The sequence below is a fragment of the Delphinapterus leucas genome, chromosome 14 (genome assembly GCF_059928025.1).
Source record: "Delphinapterus leucas isolate spDelLeu-1000000601 "Yukka" chromosome 14, BTC_Dleu_Yukka2, whole genome shotgun sequence".
NCBI lineage: Eukaryota > Metazoa > Chordata > Mammalia > Artiodactyla > Monodontidae > Delphinapterus > Delphinapterus leucas.
The window spans coordinates 25,458,650-25,478,536 of record NC_143142.1 but is presented as its reverse complement, the minus strand read 5'-3'; the positions used below and the strand labels follow the sequence as shown (position 1 = coordinate 25,478,536).

Below are 19,887 nucleotides of genomic sequence, written 5' to 3'. Positions count from 1 at the left end.
TCCCCACGGGTCTCCTTGTCCCCATCAGCTCCATCTGGGGCCTCGGATGTGAACCTTGATAAGGTCTCCTGAGCCGTTGGTCAGTTCCGTCTGGCCCACCTGGGGGCTGCCCAGAGCCTGCTGTCTGCCGAGTCTGTGGGAGGCTGACAGGCCCGCAGTTGGGCCCACGCTGTCTGTGCTCTGCTGGGAAGGCGTGCTCTCCAGTCCATGAGAAGGCCCGGCTTCTCACCGTGCCCTGGGTTCCACCAAGAGGCACCACTGCCCAGAGAGCAGTGGCCTGAGCACTGGACAGAGCCCCCCCACCCCGTCCCAACAAGCACGCATCCCCGGCGTCCTGCAGAGCCCCAGGTCTCCCGGGCTCACGGTGGCAGCCGACAGCCTGACAAGTCAGGCTTGACCGTTTGGACCAGTGGGGGCATCCCCTGGCAGAAGGTGGGGTGCTGGGTCCGTGCAGCAGCTTGTGAAGTTGTCAGGGTGAGGCGTCCCTGTCTGTGCCCTCCTCAGGCAGTCTGAGGCCACGGTCTCCTAGGTCAGCTGTATTAGGCAAGAAACCAATTCCTGAAACGCACCCCACAGCCAGATGATCAAAGCCGGCGGCCGGGGCCGCCGGGCGCTGTGGGATGGATGTCTGCAGGAGCTGCTGCTTTGCCCACGCAGCCTGGAAGGAGGGGACCGCCTCCCTTCTCCGTGGGCGCCCAGAGTTGCCCACACACTCACTTCCAACCTACTTCTTGCTTCCCCAGAACCTCCAGTGGGCCCGCGATGTGTTGCTAGGTAGCGGTATCCCGTGGCAACAGCTGCAGCACATGCCGGCACAGGGGCTCTTCTGTGAGAGGAACAAGACCAATTTCTTCAACGTGAGTAGTTTGCCTTGTTGATTTCCGCGGCTGCTGGCTGCCAGCGCTTTTCACGGAAGGAAGGTGTGGGAATGGACCCCGGCGTGGGCGTTCCCAGGACACGGGATGGCAGCGGCCTCAGAGGGCAGGCTGGGTGGCATAGTTGAGAGTGCGCCAGACTCGGGAGTGAGGCCCTGCTTGCCGAGCGACTTCTGGCAGGTCGCTGCCCCCTCTGGGCACCGATTTGCCAGCTATGGGGAGAGGCCTGGACGAGCTCGGTGGTTCTCTGGGGCCGCGGTGGGCAGTGGTGAGAGGGGCTCTAGGCCCGTGCCCTGCTTCCCCTTGGGGTCCTGGGCACCTGGAGATTCTGATTGGAGGCTGGTCTGCTGCTGAAAAAAAATGAGTGTGGCCAGTGCTGGGTCTTCAGTGCGCTTCCAGCTCTGACGTTCCATGCGAGGTAGAGACCCACCCTCAGGCAAGACATGGCCCATCCCCGAGGCCCCGTAGAGCCCACATCTGCCCCTCCTGGCCAACCCGCCTGGCCTGGGCCTCCCGCATTTGCTCTGCCCTGCACAGAGACCACTGGCCCCTCACTCTGCTCCACCTATGGGTGCTCACCCATCCTCCTCACCTGTCCTCAGCTGGGTGGCTTTGGCATGTCACATGGATCCTCTGAGCTTTGGTTTCTTCTGTATTTTCCTTGCTTCCCTGTCACATCTAGAGAAGCCGAAGGGCAGGATTGGCCTGGACAGGAGCCGAGGGGGTCTTGGGGGGCCTGGAGGGATGTGGCAGAGGCTGGTTCTTGAGCCATATGGGCAGAGTGAGGTCCCTGCTGAGAGCCGGCCGGGTGGTGGGTGTCTGGATTCATGGCTTTTCTCCTCTCCCAGGCTTGAGCAGGGGCTGGGCAGGGGCTCCGAGCCTGGGAGCCCTGCTCCTGCCAGCCCTCTCCCTATGGGTATTTTATAGACAAGTGGTAGATCAATCTGCATGGTACCAAGGGGTTTGTTGTGAAAGAGATGCTCCCTCCCACCCAGATGCCCAGGCCACAGCCACTGTCCCTCATCCTGCCCGCTTTGGAGCCCACGCCCGGAGACGCACACAAGGGCAAAGTGCACGTGCTCCTGCCCCTGGTTTTTCTTCACTTAAGCGTGTGTCTTGGAGGGTGTTTTTTGTTTGTTTGTTTGTTTGCGGTATGCGGGCCTCTCACTGTTGTGGCCTCTCCCGTTGAGGAGCACAGGCTCCGGACGCGCAGGCTCAGCGGCCATGGCTCACGGGCCCAGCCGCTCCGCGGCATGTGGGATCTTCCCGGACTGGGGCACGAACCCGTGTCCCCTGCATCAGCAGGCGTACCCTCAACCACTGCGCCACCAGGGAAGCCCTTGGAGGGTGTTTTTGAACTTGCTGTTCTTTTTAATAGCTGCCTGGTCCTCCCATGTGGATGTCCAAGGTTTACTAACCACCCCTATTGATGGACGTTTAGGTTGTTTCCAGTCTTCTACTGTTGCAGACAATACTGGTATATATGTCTTTCCACACGCGTCGGGGGTCCACTCCTAGAATACACTCTGAGAGACAATTCCCGGGGCAAGGGGTTTGTGGGGCCTTGAAGTTTTAGCAGATGCTACCCTCCGATCCAGCTCCTCCCCAACCCTGGACTTACTGACTTTCTCTATTATTAAATGGTTTTATGTTTGCTTTTCAGTGGGTGAAAAACACTTGCGTTCTTTGTGAGTGGGACTGTGATGTCATGTAAGCAGTTTTAATTTTTTCTGTGTAGTTTCTACTCAGGTTCATTTTCCTATTGGATTATTGGCCCTTTTGTTATTGATTTATAAGAACTCTTTCTATATTAATGAAAGGGGCCCTTCTTCAGTGTTCTGCAAAACTTTCTTCTGCAGTTGCTGAACCAGAGTGAGAGTCAGGCAGGTGGCTTGGTTCCCCTGAACTCCTGCTTGCTCTCCTTACACGTGGGCCTGAAGAGTGACTGAGGACCCAGTTAGATAAGGGGAAGTGCCTCACTTGGGAGCTGGTGCATGGTCGGTGCTCCGGGAAAGTTTCCCTCTGCCCCCCGTGCCCACATCCCCCCCCACCCCCCGCCCCGTGGTGCTTTGCCCTTAAAGCCTGTGCAGTAATGTTGCAAGGAGGGACCCAACCCCCCTTTCTTCCTTCCGGGTCAGGCATCAGCCTTCCTAACAGGGAAGTTTAGGAGGCCAGCCCCTCAGATGCCTGCTCCCTGCAGCTCCTCCCGTGGTTTCCAGAGCCTTCCAGAAATGAGCCCCACAGGCTGAACGGGACGTTTTGCACGGTTTTGCCTCTTCTGGGTCAGCTTTTGTTTCTTTGTGCATCGCAGTGAAAGGTTAACCTCTGGGCAGAGGGCAGACAGGTGATGGCACCCCCTTTTATGCAGCACCCGAGGGACAGGCACTCAGGCTGGCTGGTGACAGCACGGCCCGTGCTGAACCACCCACTCTGGCCTTGCCATTGCTGCGGCTGGACCTTCGGGGTGGACGTGTCTTCCAGCCACAGCTCGCTCCCAGCGCCTCAGGGAGTGCTGGCCCTGCACGCATTTGTGGGACAGATCTTAGCAGGAGGGATGCCTCCTGCCTTGTTTACGAGGAGTGTTCAGGGCAGCCCTTGGCTGACTGCTGCCCTGGCCAATGGGCTGGGCTGACAGCTGGGCTGGGGGTCAGGACGAGCAGGCTGGCTCTTCTCCCTTCCAGTGCTGGGGTTACTGCCCGGGCCTGGGGTGGGGGCGGGGCAGGGACTGGCCCTGTGAGCAGGTGTGGGGAGGTGAGGGCAGGGCCATCCAAACCCCCACCACCCTGGGCGGTGCCCTCATCCTCAGGGCCTGGGCTAGGAGACCTGCCTCTTAACTTTTACTGGCGATTTCTGAAAATCATGTGAGCCGCATTGTCATTGGGCCACATCGTCATTGCAAACCGTTCAGACGCACAGCAGAGCCCACACCCTTAGTCTCCCACCCCAGGCCTCCTGCCCTCCTTAGAGGTACCTCTGTGAGCGGCCGGCTACTCCCTTTTCTCAAGTGTACGTGTACCAAATCAGACAAGTTTGTCATTCTGCTTTAAAAAATATGCCTGCGTGTATATGTGTATGGGGGGGTGCTTTTTGGTAACTTGGGCTTTTTCGCCGACACTAAGTCTTGGGGACATTCCCTGTAAGGGGTGCAGGCCGCCTGTGGCTGTGTGTCCTCTGGGTCCCGAGGAGGCGCTCGCTGTGGGTCTGTGGACCGTCTCCCTGACATCCCGTCTCCAAGCACGTCCTCCTGGTGCGGCCAGCACCGGCTGCCGTGGGCCCTGCCGCAGGACACTCGCGGGCTCGCCCCTTTGTGCTTGCCCGGTCGTGCGGGCCTCTGTAGCGTGCTGTGGGGCACAGGGAGAGAGCGGGACCCTCAAGGAGTCCGGTTGACTGCAGGCAGGGCTCCCATGGGTAGTGGGTGCTGCTTGGCCAGGGAGGGGGCCAGAGGGAGGCCGGGGCTGAGGCTGTGCCGGCCGGGGCTTCTCGGGGAGCATGAGGGGCCGGGCAGAGGGCTGGGTGCACAGGGGACCGGTGCCCTGGGCCCTGTGGCAGAGGCCTGGTGCACAGCGGCCCAGCCATGCGGTGGGACGAGCATCTGAGGGAGAGCAACGAACTTGGCGCATCTCCATCACCCCCCCGCCCCAAAGACTTGACTGAGGTACTGGCTCCCACCCACCCCTTCTCTGCCGTGGAAAATCCCGTCTGTGGGCCATGTGCCGGGCAGGCTGGATCCTGGCCCCGGGCTTGAGTCCGGAGTGGCCGCAGCCCCACCCAAGGGCCCCACACCCCGCCCTCTCCCGACAGGCAGAACGGTCTGGCCTTTGCCAGAACAGAGCCAGGAGTTGTTGGACATTGCTGGTTGAAGTCCTGCGGCCCTCCCCGCCCTGGCACGGCTTGGCCTGGGCCCTGGGGAGGGACGGGCAGAAGGCGTGTGGCCACATGACTCAGCGGTGCCTCCTCAGGACGACTGTGCAGGGAGCTGGGACCCCATGGAGGACACAGAGGCCTAGGTGGGAGGCAGCAAAGCGGGGCTGGACCTGGGGGTGGGAGCCCTCTGAGCCAGTGCCAGCCCTGAGGGGGCTGCAGAGAGGGGCTGTCCGTCCCTGGGCAGAGGAGACCAGGAAAGCAGAGGCCACGGGCTTGTCTCTGAGTGCCTGGAAGTTTCCACGGCTTCCTGGGCAGGTGTGTGCGCCCCTGGGTGGGGGGCCCATGGGGGCTGGAGCTCTGTCCAGGGCAAACTTCTCTCCCACTGGTAGTTGATTCGAAACGTTCCCATAGTAACCAAAGAAGAGATGGCTCTCCCTCCTTCCCCAAAATGTTTGCTGATTTTAGCAAGCAAGTTTTTTTTTCATGTTTCAACCCAGTTTCCAGCCACCGTGAAAGAAGCAAAGGGAGCGAGGGCCTGGCCGGCACTGTTCCTGCTTCCCAGGCTGTGCAGGCGTCCGCGGCTGTGGCCTGAGTTTGAGGGAGTGGGGGGGGAGTGCTGGCCTGCGGGGCCTCCACCACGGCTGCTCCCGCCCCATGAAGAGGCCCGCCTCTTCATGGAAAGCAGCCCACGGCTGGCGGTGGCTGGCGGCCCCCAGGGCAGGTCCCAGGGCCCCATCGTCACCGAGAAAAGCACAGACTTTAGGCCCCAGTGGGTTTGGCTCCCAGCCACTCACCCCTTACTCAGCCCACACAGGGCATGGGGTTGCTCATTGGCAGGATGGTCATGATAGGTGGACAGGAGCCCTCGGCACGCTCTTGGCCAATCACACAACTCACCCTTAGGACAGGAAGTCAGCCTGCTCCGGGCCCTGGGGCTTGTCTGCGGATCCGGTGGTGCTTCAAGAGGGCAGTGCTGGGGACCAGAAGGGACCTGGCTGGAGGGTGGAAGGGCCTGCCCTGGCTTGAGTGGGGCAGCCTTAGATGTGGATGTCGCCATCCCCGCCCACCACCTGGGCCCCCTTCTGTGTGTCTAGGCGCTACCGTCAGTGCCTGTGGGTGCGGCTGTGTTCCTCCTTGTCACGGCTGCAGATGCCACTGCCTGGCTGTCCCGGGGCGCCTCTACCCGCCCTCTCCCCCGTGGATTGGTGGCTTCAGTTCTTCACTGGTACAGGAGGGCTGCTTCTCCCCGGTGCCAGGGGCTCCACGACAAGCACTCCTTACCCAGTGCTCCCACGCATGCCTAACGGCTCTGCCGAGCTGGGCCAGGTGCCTTCCCGCCGGCCACTGCCCTGCCCCTCCAGGCACTCAGAACCGAAGGAGACTCTCATTTTGGCCCACCTGTGGGGTGACCAGGGAGACTGGAGCACCTTCCCATGCCCAGGCCTGTGCCTTTGCCTGGGCTCTGGTGCGCTCTCCTCGGCAGCCACCACACACCCTGTGGTTCTGTTTGTCCTTACTCCAAGTTGCTTAAACTGATGGGAGATACAGTCATCAGGAGTCATCTTTGTTTCATTAAGTGTTTGTGCCCTGGAGCCTGGTGGCTCACTGAGGGCCCTGATGTGGGAGGAAGGGCCCCCTGGTTGGGCAGCCAGCTGCCAGACAGCTACCTGCCAGAGCTGGGGGAAGGAGAGAAGGTCTCTAAAGCCCCTGGCACCCCGTGCTTCTTGGCAGGAATCCGTCCCACTGATCCTACTCTGACTTGCTACCGGTTGGCTGTGTGACCTGGGGGGTCCCCCAACCCCACCCAGTTGCAGATGCCGGTGTTAGGGAGGGGCAGGTGCAACGGGCCCACCTCCCAGGCCAGGGGCCTCTGGGCCCCAGCTATGGCCCAGCCCCAGGTATGGCCCACTGTGTAGGCCAGGCCTCAGCCAGCACCCTTCCCCCAGGGAGAGAGCCTGTGGTGCTGGGCAGGGCCTGGCCTCTAGAGCTCAGTGCACCTGGGCATCCCTAGGTGGGGGCCTCATCTAGAACAGCATTGCCATTGCCCCCTGATGCTCCCCCAGCACAGTGCCCGGCAGGCGGGTGTGCCTGGTAAGTGTGAATCCCTCCCGCCCTCTAGAGGTCCCTGGGACGAGGTCAGCTAGGAAGCAGCAGCCCCTAGCGAGGGGGCGCCCAGCCCTGGCCAGGCCCTGGGGTCTGTGCCTGGGACAGCCACCTCCTGTTGCGGGGCCTGACTCGGCCCCTCTTCCCCCGCCCTTCCAGCTCAGCGCCTGGTGGGCCCGTGGGCAGCCCCTGCCTCACTTGCATACACCCGTTGACTGAGCCAGTGGTACCGCCCCCGGACGCCAGCCTCAAGTTCAGGGCCTTTGGAGGCTCAACCCAGGGAAGAGGTGTTGGTCTCCACCCAGTTAATTATACGCACCCGCCCCTGGCAGCGGGGCTTTGTGCTGCCTCCTGGCAGTAAACAAGCCACGCGGCGTGTCCCTGTGGGGTGTTCCGGCCTGCGGGTGCCCTGGCATGGCTTCTCCAGTGTGGAGTCTGCCCGCCCGCTTGGGCCGGGGCCAAGACAGCCAGGAGAGGAAGCGCCCGCCTGACAGCAGACCGACCGCTTTTCCGAAGTTGGTCCCGCCCACGTCACCTTCCCTCCACTCGGGCCTGGCTGTGGACCCGATCACCTTCCACCTCGGCTCGTCCCTCTGCCCACACCTCGAGGCGAGTGTCGCCTGGGTGTTAAACCAGCTTGTGCCAGGCCCTGGGCCGGTTGACAGCAAGATGCAGGGGCCACAGGCCAACCCACGCAGTGGCTGGATTATTAGTCCCGTTTCACAGAGGCGCCAGTAGGTGAGGTGCCTTGGCCGAGGTCCCACAGCCAGTCTAGGCCGGAGGAGGGATGTGGACCTTGTGCTCGCTGGTGCTGAAGCCGCGGGTGGCAGCCGGCAGTGCCTGTGAGGAGGAAGGGCGGAAGGCCAGCGCTGGCTCCACACTGGGATTGGCCCATTTGGCGATAAGCAGGATGGTGGCCTGGGCAGGGGCCACGGGCATCTAGCCCTGCCCTGGGAGGTGAGGCCGCGTGCCAGGTTGATGGGGGACCGGGGTCAGTAGTGGCCACGGTGTAGACCAGGGCCTCCCCTGGGCAGCGGGGCCATGTGGACATGGCCTCGAGCGACTGGCTGGCTGGGCCCGGCCACCTCTCTGTGTAGACCCCCCGGCCCACCCTGCTGGGGCTCCCGAGGCACAGCACAGCGACAGAGAGAGGCCAGAATCTGTGCCTGGTCTGGCCCGGTCTTGGACGGGGGGCAGTGGCAGGACTGGCGCCATTTACAGGCGCTCACTCTGGTCCCCACAGCACGTCTGTGGTGCTCAGGCACTGTTACTGTCCCCGTGTACAGAAGGGGAGGTTGATACCAGTGGGCATTTTAGGCTGTTAAAACCAAAAGCCCTTTTCTAGTCTCTGTCCACCAGGCTGGACAGCAGAGCTTGTGGCCCTGTTTCCGGGCCCTGTTCACAGCCCCTCCCTGGCTGCCTTGGCTGCTGTGGGTCCTGGGAGAGAATGTCAAGTGGGCCTCTGCACAGTAGCTGCCAGCAGCCGTGACAGCGGCCAGGGCCCTGGGAAGGCTGGTTCTGTTATATCCCCTTTGAATGAGGTGCAGGGCCCAGGGAGTAGCCCAAGGTCACACAGCTAACAAGTGGCCAGGCTGGGATTTAAATCCAGGTGTGTCCCACTCCAAGGCCTGCTCCCTTAGCAGCTGTGCCATTCGGAGTTCAGCAGCCACATCTGGGCTCTAGAGAGTGTGGGTGTCGGGGAGGTGAGTGTGGTGGAGGTGAGTGTGGCAGCTTGTATCCTGCACCTCTGCCCCCTCCTGGGGTGGGGGGGAGGACCCTCGCCCCTCCCTTTCTCTGAGACCTCCTGGTGGCGAAGCACTCTGTGCATGGCCCTTGATTACCTTCCATCATGCCATGAGTGAGGCCCACTCTTGAGGGGCACCAGGTCTCTGGAGGAGGCGACTAGGTGAACAACGGCTGTGGGAGCCCAGAGCTCGCAGTGGGTTTGCCATCACTTTTGCACACATGCTTTTTGAGACCCTCAGGCCTGAATAAAGCCCCACCACTCTTGGAGGTCAGAGCCCATAACCTGAGGGTGAGCAGGAGGTCGAGAGAGGCAGAGGAGGTGGCGTGGGGGTGCCTGCACCACAGAGCAGTGGGAGCCGTGGGGTGACCCCGTGCCCGCAGGGACGGGCCAGGTCCTCGCAGGGCAGAGGGGCTGGCAGGGGGCAGACGTGACACCAGCTGACGCAGGCGTGCTGGAGGGGCCAGGCTGGGACAGGGCCAGGTGCGCTGCTGGCCTCCACTCCTCTGGGCAGCCGCCACTCACAGCAACGCATCACCGCTCACAGCAGCGTGTTGCATCCTTAGAACCCACAAGGTGTTGGTCGTGCCATCATCCCTGCCTTACAAAGGAGGAAACTGAGGCCCAGCCACACTGCAAGTGGGCACCTGAGCTGGGATCCAGACATTCTGAAACAAGTCAGGGCCATAGGAACGCAGCCAGTGGACGGACCCCAGAGACAGGCAAGGACGGGCCCAGCGCACCTTCCTGGACCGACAGGGTGACAGGCAGGGCCATAGGGACAGAGAGTGTGAGGGTGCAGGTGGAGGTGGGCCCAGGGGTGGGCCCTGGGTCTGCGTGGGCGAGTGGGACACAGGGCGCCCCTGCAGGCCCACAGTTCATCGTCCTACCATTTACCTGAGGATGGTTCAGTTCCACGTGCTGGTGTCGACTGATTCCCAGAAGAAACTGGGATTCCTTGTCACCAGTGGACACCCCTCCCGGGCCTCTGTCCCTGTCCCCACTCTCGATGGAGGGGGACCGTGGCAGGTCACCGCCTGCCCCATCCTCGCTGAGATCACTGAGGCCGTGCACAACACCGTCCTGACGTCAGGGTAAAGGACACCCAGTCACGTCAGTGGGAATTAGAGAACAGAAAAGAAGGGAAAAGTTTAAATTGAGGAAATCGAACACTAGGCTGTAGTAGGAATTGCTGCTGTGGCGCTATTTTTAGCATTATTGAGTTGATTGATGGGCCGGTTGCAAAAGCAAAGTAAACAAAAGAATCACTTCAAGTTCTCCAAGGGAAAAGGCCCAGTTTTTAAGAGTCTTTAAACGGTTAGCAAGCTTGTGACTTCTTAGCATCACCCTGAGCTCTCCTTCCTTCCCGTGTCCTCGGCTCTGCAAGCTTCATGGGACTTCACAGCCTCCAGCCCACTGGGCCCGGTTCAGCCTGGAGCAGGTGCCCAAGGCCTTCCCGTCTGTAGGATGCCCCGGCCCCCGCCCTGACAGGACCACAGCGGTCATAAATCCCTGCCCAAGCCAAGCCACCCCCATTCACAGCTAGACTTTAAAAACCAATCAGACATAATCAGCCTCTGGACGGGCTGCCCCCACGTGCATTTTTGCCAGGCCCTTGGGGACAGTTTCTGTGTCCAGGTGTGGGCTCACCGCGGTGGCCATGCCAGGATGCCCTGGCAGAAGGCGGCAGTGTGCTTCAGCCCTTAGCATTCTCGACCCCACCATGATGGTCCCCCAGTGGGGCACGGGACTTGCCCCGGGTCCCACATCCTGCGGGCAGCCTCCACCCCAGAGTTTCTGGCCAGCCCCGGGACAGCAGTGTTTGTATCCGCATCCAGAATGGTCAGGAGCTTGCTGTGCAACATTCCTGAGAGAAGAACATTTTCCAGTGTGCACTGCTTTTCCCACTGCAAGTTATTTCTCAGAGGCTAGCTCCTGGAATCAGTGTCTCCGCTGAGTCTTTCTGAGGCAGGCACGTATCAGGCTCAGCTTCATCCCCCTGGGACACTGCCCCAGGCAGGCGCCGTCTGGAGGGCGGCAGGGGGGCAGCTTCCGGAGGAGGCCCAGGGCCCTCTTGAGGGTTTGGAAAGTGGAGCAGGGCAGGCAGCTGCTCAGACCACGGATGGCAGGGAGCCGCAGGGAGCCGTGGGAGAGGGCCGAGGGAGGGCTGTGTTTCCTGAGGCCACAGGAGCAGGACCCAGCGGGGCAGGGCCAGGAGGAAGGGGGCTCCCCGAGGCCTCGGCTGTGGCAGAGTCACTGCAGGAACCTGTCCTTTGCGAAGGAGGATGCTTGGCTACGCCAGTCTCTGCTTAGTCCTCTTGGCCCATGGAGTGCTGGGGCTCACTCCGGATGCAGGCCCTCCCTGTGGCTCCCAGCCTGTGGGAGGGCAGTGGCTGTGGCCTGGCCCTTGGGCTGAGGTGGGAAACAATGTCAGGGAGCAGGCCTCTGCCGTGGAAGGGAGGCCACAGGGCTTGCTTCCATGGGGCACAGAGGAGCTCGGGGACAGCAGACATTTCCTCCTCCCTGTGGCCCCATGATTCCCATCTCACGGTGAGCAAACTGAGGCCCAGCATCGCGCAGCCCGCAGGGAGCAGAGCTCGGATGCTTCTCACCTCCTGCCCACCGCCCTCCCCACCCAGCCTGCGCCCAGCCCGGCAGGAGTGGAGGTTCAAGCCCACCTCCGCCCTGGGCATCATCCTGCTTGCCTGGCCCTGATTAGCTGGCCCCACCCCAGCCCAGCAGGAGGGACTCTGAAGACCACAAGCCCTGAGCCACAGAGCCAGGGAGTGTGGGGGCTGCGGCTGAGCCAAGGCTCACTGCTTTTGCCGGGGGGCCGCCCCCGTGGGCCGGCGCACCTCTGACCGAGTCAGGTGCCCTGTGGCTGCACAGACCCAACCTCCTCATTTGTGAGATGGGGGATGTGAACGTCCAGCGCTTGGCACTCGAGAGCCCTGTGGTCCCAACAGTGTCAAGATGGCCACAAGCCATACACTGGGCCCCAGGGAGCAGCCTGGTGCAATCAGGACGTGGCCATTCCGGGCCCACCCCTGCCAGAGTGCGTGACTGCCTTGCCATCACGTCTCCAAACACCTGTCTTGACAGTGAAAGCAGTGGGCAGGAGCATACCCCTCCACAGAGGGTTCTGGGGGTGGGAGGGGGCAGGGTGGAGAGCAGCTGAGGGTCCCTAAGGGGTCTGGCAATGGGTGGGGGCATAGGGGAGGGCAGAGTGTATCTGGTGGCCTTTGCCTGTCCCCCATCCCCTCAGGGCACCGTGCCTGTGGCTGCTGCTCATTCACCTCCCCTTCCTTGCAGGCTTCCCGGGTGTGCCCTGGGTAGCTCAGAGTCATCCTGAGCTGGAGTGGAAGCCCCAAGGGAGGACGGCCTTCCTGTGGCGATGGGCGCTGGCCCAGGAGCCCGAGCACAGGGCTGGGAGGCACCCCCATGGCGTGGAGCCGGGGCTGCTGCAGGGGGCTGGAGTGTGGATACCCCAGCGCCCTGTCCACATGGGGCCCGACCCACAGATCTTCCGGTGCGCCTGCTCTGGGTGTAGCCATGCTGCCCTACCTTCGGGGTTTAGCCCTGCTTTTGACTTCCTGGTCCCGACCCTGACCTCAGTTTCCCCATCTCCAAAGGCGGGCCAGCTGGATGAGGTCAGTGGTTTTCCAACCCTTTTTCCAAAAGAGCCCTTTCTCACACACCCCACTGGGAAACACAAAAGGGCAGCTGCTCCCGCAGAGACAGGAAGGGCCGGACCCACCTGGTTCGGCTGCACCACCACCGCCTGCTCCCCAGAGGAGGTGCATGAGCCCTGGGGAGGCTACGGGGTCTCTGCCCTGCCACCACACTGCCCACCCAGACAGGGCTTCCCCAGCTCAGGGCCCAGGCCGTCTTTCTGAGGTGGCTTCAGGCTGGGAATTTCTCTCTCTCTCTTTTTCCTTCCACTTTTCCTATTTGGAAAGTTTGACCAAGTTGCTTCTGAGAAAGCGGCATTGGGTTTGAAATCCAAACCAGAGCTGAAGGCTCCAGGGGCCCCTGCCTGGTTTCCATGGTGATGGGCTGTGGCCACCACGTGCCCCTGGGGGCAGAGCATGTACTCCCTCACAGGCCAGGCTGAGGCCACTCAAAGGCCGCCCACGCCCTCACGCTCAATTCTGCTCCTGGCCAGCCTCAGGCCCTGCACCATGCCTGGCCCCACCCATAGCTGGTGGCTTTGGGCGAGCTGCTCAGTATTGGTAAGACTCAGTTTCTTCATCTGTAAACTGGGGCTGACCAGACCCACCTCACGGGGTTATCGAGGATCACGGGAGACCATTACCACATGTGCCCCGGGGCCACTGTGTCCAGGAGAGGGTCCAGGAAGGCCCCGGCAGGAGGAGGAGGCAGCTGGGGGAAGGGACTTCGTGGAAAAGAGCACACAGGCTCAGTGGGGTCCGTGGGAAGGAGGCGAGGTGGCTCGGGGCCAGTTGGGAAGGATGTGCAGGAATTTGGTTGATTAAAAACAAATTTTGAAATGTTGATCTCTAATTAGGTATAAGAAGTCTAAAATTAGCGTATGCCAAAGCAGGTGGAGCTTCCCCAGGAAGCCCAGCCCCTTGCCAGGGTGGCACTGACTCTCAGATAACGTCCTGTCACACCCACCCCGCAGCTCCCCATGTGGGGACACTGGCAAATTTGCTTAGGACAGACGAGCAAGGGCCCGCTCCGGGCTGCAGGGGAGGCTGCCCCAGCCCCAGCGGCTCAGTGCTGGGCTTTATTTCCAGAGAGGGACCCGCCTGGCCCTACTCAGAGGAGGGGTGGGAAACCCTGGGCTCCAGGCCCCTCTTGGGTGGGGAATGAAGCCGGCCCTGCAGCAGGGGCACCACGGGAAACCCAAGAGGAGGAGATGGCGGTGCTCGGGCGCAGCGAGCTCTCGGAGGGAGGGGTCGACCTGCGGGAGCCCCTGCCTCAGCCCCCCTTCCTCGGGGCCGGGTGTGAGCAGTGCACCCGGCACCCTGCGTGTGCCGAGGGTGCAGGAGAGGGGGTCGGCCAGCTACAGCAAGGAGAAGGGGGCAAGGTGGCTGGACAGACCAGGGAGAAGGTGGTCCAGGAGAGGGAAGAGAGAGAGGCCAAATGGCACATGAGGGTCAGCACTGGGTGGGGCACGTGGTGCTGGAGAGGGCGGGGCTGGCTGTCCCCAGGGCTGCCCACGTCCATGGTCATCCAGAGGTACGTCCGGGGGAGGGTGCACTCTAGCCAGAGAGTGATTGGATATGTGCTGCAACGCTGCTTGGCTTGGGTCGTGAACTCAGGCCTCTGCAAGTTCCGCCACCTGCCAGCAGGAGCGTCCGGCAGGTGTGGGGGCCCTGCTCCCAGGGGCCGGTCCTCGTCCTTGTTCCTCACAGCTCAGTGGGAGGCCCCCAGGCCACAGCAGAGGCTGCACGGCGCTCTAGAGAGGGGAGGAATGCTGCGCTTGTAACATCTCACATTTGTTCTTCTGGTTCAGGGCACCCCTGCAGGTTGGGGACAGAGCCCTGCTCTGCAGGACAAGCCTGGACGAGTTTGTTCCCCTTCTGCTGTTCTACATGAGTGTGAAGGGTTTGGGGGAGGTGGCGGGTTGTAAGCCTGCTTGGGACCTGAATGCCAGTGGAGGCACCAGCTCTGCCTGGGCTTTGTCTGTGGTCAGTGCCTGACCCCCGCCACCCCTTCAGCTCAGCCCCTCCCTGCATGAGGATCCTGTGCTGGGAAGACACCTGGCACAGGCCACGGCCACTGCCACCACTTGTGGCCTGAACCTGGCTCCACTTAATCAGCACAGATGCCCCTGGGTCCATAAAGGCCACTCATTAGGAGCCAGGGGTCAGATGGTGGATGGGTTGTCCTAGTTTTCTCCATGTGCACATCAGACATGGCTTTTCTAGGATGCGGGCTCCCCTCCTGAGATGAAACGGAAGCAGCTCAGCAGCCCTCCAAAGACTGGGTTATTCTAGAAGCCTGGACGGTAGCTCTCATTTCCAACCCTGACGTGGGGCGGGCTCAAAGGAGCCAAGTGTTAGCACCCTCTTGCTCTGAGGAGGCTCTCTTGGGCCCCATCAAACACATGCCAAGTCCCAGATCACCCCGAGAGGCATCAAAGCCTGCTGGTGTCTCTTCTCCTTGCTGCCCATTCCCCAGACCCCTGGCAGTCCCTCTCTCCATGAGGCCACGTGCAGCCCCACTGCACACACTAGGCACCCCTTGCCCTCCACGTGGTCCCATTGGCTGTCCCTGATGGTCCCAGCCATCCCCACCCCTGCCGCCATGTGGGGAGATCCCTGTCCAACAGCATCCAGCCCACAGGCCTGCCTCTTCTTCCTGAAGCTGCTCTGTCCCCCACCCCAACCTTGTTTCTCTCCCTCTGAGGCTGGCTCCGCTCCTGAGCCCCCAGCTGGGCTGGAATTGCCAGGTCAGCCAAGCTGACATGGGCCACGGCTGTGTCAGTGCCTGCGCACAACAGCCCTGGCATCCGTGACCGAGACCCTGGCTCCGCCCCATGGTGACTGGGGCCTTGGGCAGGCCCTGCAGGTCAGGCACTGGTGGAGGTGCATGCATACTCGTGTGCTCATCCCCGCAGAGCTGAGCGTGGCATGGGCACAGCTGTCTGCTGAGGTGGATGCTGCCCTGGACCGAGGGACAGGGGTCCTTGCGCCCAGCCCTCTTTGTTTCCCTGGGCAGGTCCTTGTCCCCCACCTGTGTCCTCACTCGTGGGTCAAACAGGCAAAACAGCTGGACTCAGTGACATCAACGATACTTTGCAGCTGCAGAGCGTAGTCTGAGCCGCTTCTGAGTGCCAGAGGCTCTAGTGAGAATGAGATGGGGCTGCAGCTGGGGTCTGTGTGCCCGGGGTGGAAGGCGAGCTTCTTTCTCAGCCATCAGGGAAAGGAGAGGAAGCTGGCTGCCGTGGGCCTGGGAGGCTGGCACGCTCCCGGCAGAGAGATTGCTCAGGCACACGACACACAGAGCCAGCATCCCATAGCGGGGAGGCCTGCACCTCCAGACCAGCTGGCAGCTCAAAGCCCAGTGCTGAGAACTTGGACTGTTAACTCTAAGAAGCATTCTTGCTCCCTAAAAGGCAGCGTTGGACTTAGCCTGGGGAAGACTGGGGTTAGGTCAAGGTGGGGGCTGGGGTAACGGCTGGTGGAAAGGAACAGGAGCAGCCTGCAGGTCTGCGTTGGGTCAGGTCTTGAGAAGGGTGGCCGTGAGAGGCCACTGGGCCACGTGGTCCCGTGGGCAGCGCAGCCGGTGGCACTTTGGCCAGCAGCTAGCTCTAGGTCTGGGTCTTGGCTTTGCAGGGCCAGGAGCCACCTCTGCTGGGGGTGCAGGCCTGGGGCGTGTGACGCAAAGCACAGGTGCGTGTTTCCAAGGAGGGTGTGGCCACTCGAGGGGGCTGTGCTGCCCGCTGAGAGGAAGGTGGCCAGAGAGGTGTGAGCAGGCCCGCCACACGCTCTGCACGCCGCCCCGGGTGCAGGCCTGGGCTCTTGCACACGTTGGTCCGTTAGTCTGGCTTCCACTCCCCAGTCCACCACACGCCTCTTGGCCTTGGAGTCTTCCTTTCCACTTGCATAGGGATGACAGTCTCTACCCCAAGGCTACTGTTTGTCCTCTGCTGCTCCTCACTCAACACGGACGCCTTGAGACAGTCTGGACCACCTTCAGGCCAGGGGCTACTCACACAGACAAGGCTGGAGTCGTCCAGTCTCACTTTCTCTGGCTCCTTCTGGCTTTGGCGGCCATCCCTGGGCTCCCAGGCTCACAGCTCCCCCTCTGCAGCCCTGACGGGTATGCAAGTGCTTCACCTAAGAGATGGTGGCAGAGCAGAGGATGAACGGGGATAGTCAGGTGGGGGCCGCAAGAGGAAAGCTAGCCGCCCGACTTCCCAGCATGGACACGGGTGCAGCCCTGGCCTGCCTACCTCCCCGCTGGCCGCCCAGGGGTGCTGGGTGGATGGTGGCTGGGGATGTGAAGGTCAGGACTTCCCAGGGCTGGCCCTTGACCGGGGCTGGACCAGGACCTCTCCCTTAGGGCTGAAGAGAAGAAAGACAGGGTCCTGTAGGCAGTGAGGCTGCCCGGGGTGAGGGCCATGTGGGGAAGGCCTGGGCTCTGAGCCGAGGGCAGGAAGGGGCCCGTGTGTGGGCCGTTTCCTTCCCCAGCTCAGCCCTGGCCACCTCTTCCTCCTGCTGGCCCCCAGTCCCCCATCTGGAAGAGGTCAACGAGTAAGGTCCAAGGCAGGGGGAGGTGGCTCTCAGGGCCAATTACCTCTTGCCCTTGCCACCATCTTCCTTGTCTTCTTGGTCACCCACAGGTCCTGGGGCTAGAGTGGGGAGAGGGGTCTGTCAGGCAAAGCCCCCGTGGGGATCAAGTGATGTCCTCAGATGTTTGTTTTCTTATGATCGATTGTTGAAGTTTGCTCTGGGGGATTAAGGTTAGGTGTCCCTTGGAGAGGCAGCGGGGCACCCTGATAGTGTGAGGCTCATCCTGCCCTGAGGTCAAGGGGCTTCTCAGGTGCTGGGCATGTCTTCAGCCCAGGGCCGTGCACCCCCTCGGCATCAGTCCTCCTCCCAGGAGCCTGCCAGGCTCAGGCGGTCCTGGGGCACTCACTGTGACTAGGCCAGTGGCAAGGGTGACTCCAGGGGCAGGCTGGAGCACACCCTTCAGCACCCAGGCAAGGTGGCCAGGGGCACCTGCCCCCCCCAGGATTAACCCCGAACAGCCAGCTCACAGGTTAGACCAGCCCCTCCCTGCTCACGGGGGCTCCTGCTGGCCGTGGGGGAGCAAGGTCAGGGTGGCCCTGAGGGTGGCATAGTGGTGCAGGAGCTCCCACCCTCTTAGGCCCTCAGGGTGGCCCTGAGGTGGGGAGCAGCTGTTTCTCCAGGGCAGTAGTCAGAGGCCTGTGTCCTGCACGTCCAAGTGCTTTGTGGGTGATTAGGACCTGCATAGGGTGCTGACAAGTGCCAGGTGGGGCACAAGGTTTTCTCAGGCCCCAGAAGTTCTCAGGCCCACCAGTACCACAGCTATCACAGTGCTGTCGCATGAAGCCCCGGGGGGATCCCCATGTGCACAGAAATGTTCCCCCTGGGGGGTCAGGGAGGGTGGTCCCCACTTCCTTGTTTTGCGGCCTGGCAGCTAGAGACGGTGATGCTCATCTCTTGGGGCTCTGGAGAGGGCTGGGGTGCAGGGTGCCGTGTGGTGCTGGAGCAGGCCAAGGAGGTGGAGCCCTCAGGTGCCAGCATTTGCCCGGGGCATCTCTCCCCAGCGCCCCTGAGCTCCCCTCGCCCACCATGGCCTCCCTCCTGCTGTGACAGCAAGACCCTGAGCCCCGGGCTGCCCCCACCCACCACTTCCAAGCTGTGTGGGAGGCCTCCTGCACACAGGGGCCTCTTTCCAGAGAACTACCCGTTCCACACACACCGTTTCTTTCTGGCCCAGATGTGATGCCCACACACATCTTCAGCCTCCCTGGGTCTGACTCGACCTGTGCAGGGCATGAGCATCCCATGTCTGCTCTAGCCCTGGGGACAGCTGGGGGGAGTGTCCCCACCTCTTCTGGAGCCGGCCAGGCCTGGGGATGGCTCTCAGCTATACTAGACTTCCTGCTGTGTGACTCTGAACCTGTCCCCACGTGTGGGTGTCATGACGACATGAGTGTGGACAGTGAACAGCTGTTGTGACTTGAGGACATGCGGTGGGAGCACTCCTCGCCTGAGACCCAGCCCAGTGGGCATAGCATCAAGGTGGCCTGTCTCCCTGCAGCTGTGTGGCCTCTGGGAGCCCAGGGCCAGACAGAGAGTCCTGATCCTCCAGGGAGTGTGAGCCACTGCCTCTGCGCCCCCCGGAGGGAGGGCAGGCAGGGAGTGCACAGCCCCCTGGCCGAAGGTTGGCCTTGGGCCGATTGGACTGGGGGCACGTGGCAAGCCTGGGAAAGCTGGTGGGCAGGAGCCAGCCGGGGTAGGACAGGTGGAAACTATCTGGCTTGGGGAGATGTCACCAGGACAAGTGTCACCAGGATAGGGACCTGGTGGATCTGAGGCATCTGGGTGTTTGGGGAGGGAGGAAAGAGCCGGGCCCTTGTGGTGCTGAGGTGGGGGAGGGATGGTGGGGAGGCTGGTGCCTGACCGGGGGGCTGCGCCTTTGCTCGGCCTGTCCTCAGCTGGGGCAGGAGAAGCAACCAGGAGCTGGTGGATAATTCCAGGGCGGCCGGCTCCACAGGAAGCCAGAGAGGAAGGTGCTGTGTGCTCCCTGGGGCTGTGGGTGCCGGGGGCATCCCTCTGAGCCCACTCCTTTCAGAAGGGGCACAGTCCCGCTCCTGGCACCCGCAGGCCTCTGCAGGGCTGCCACATGCCGAGGCTGAGGGGCTCCTGAGCCTGCCTGGCTTCTGCCCAGCCCCACCCCTCCCCCCAGTGTCTTCTGCTCTTGGGGCCTCACAGCCAACTGGAAAATGAGCCCCCTCCCAGCTGGAAAGCCCCGTGGGGGATGCCGTGATGCCCCTGTCCTGCCCTCCCCGCTGAGGATGGGCCTGGAAGAGTCTTCACTCCAGCTCCCACTGCCCCACTGGGTCAGCAAGGACATCCCCCACTCACCCACTCCTCTGCCCTGCACCGGGCCCTCGGGGCACAACTCCAGCGGCCCCGCGCACAGAGCTGCCCCGTACAGGGCGAGGACAGCCCCAGCCCGGCGCGTTGCTGGCCCCTGTCGCCCTGCCTTCCGCACTCCTGGCCGCCCCTACCCGGCTCGGCCTGGGATGCCAGGTCCCACAACCTCCCGCGGTGAGGGCTGTGCCCCCCGTACCCTCAGCGGCCCGGCCCGGAACCCGCGAGTGTTTGCCGGCAAAGTCAGCCGTGCCGCTGGGCCCGCTTCCAGGCCGAACAGCGAGCGAGCGCCCGCGCCCCGTCCGGCCCCGCCGCCCCGCCCCGGCCCTCCGAGCCAGCGAGCGAGCGAGCCTCCGCGCCATGGCCCGGCGCCCGCCCTAGCTCCCTGCACAGATGCCACGGCGGAGCCGGCGGGTAGGAACTTGCCCGGGGCCGGGGCGGGGGCCGGGGGCCGGGCCGCGACAGTGTCTCCCCTCTGCCCGCAGGCTCTGCGCTCTCCCGAGCTTTGGCTCAGTCCTCCGGGCCGGCTCGCGCGGCCGCCCCCCGCCTGGCCCCCGGCCCGCCCGACGCAGCAGGAAGCCCGCGGGCCGCGGTTTCCCGGGCGCCGCGGCAGAGGAAGTCGGCAGGCGGCGGGGTCGCGGCGCCCCCTGCCCTTGTCTGGGTCCCCGCACAGCGCCAGGTGGGGGGCGGGCGGACCGGG

General features: G+C 62.9%; 1 protein-coding gene and 1 long non-coding RNA gene across 2 annotated transcripts in view; one reads left to right on the top strand and one right to left on the bottom strand.

Moving 5' to 3' along the window:
* Window positions 1-19,887, top strand: part of CABIN1 (calcineurin binding protein 1) — a 98,109-nt gene that overhangs the window by 58,861 nt on the left and 19,361 nt on the right. The window contains 1 exon segment of the mRNA XM_089894244.1: window positions 744-857. Within this exon segment, the coding sequence (XP_089750370.1) occupies window positions 744-857 (114 nt within the window).
* On the bottom strand, window positions 9,679-18,686 carry LOC111162977 (uncharacterized). The gene is made up of 3 exons (XR_004024941.2): window positions 16,858-18,686; window positions 16,514-16,625; window positions 9,679-16,397 (listed from the first exon to the last, which is right to left on the bottom strand). It is a non-coding gene; the product is annotated as an uncharacterized LOC111162977 (long non-coding RNA).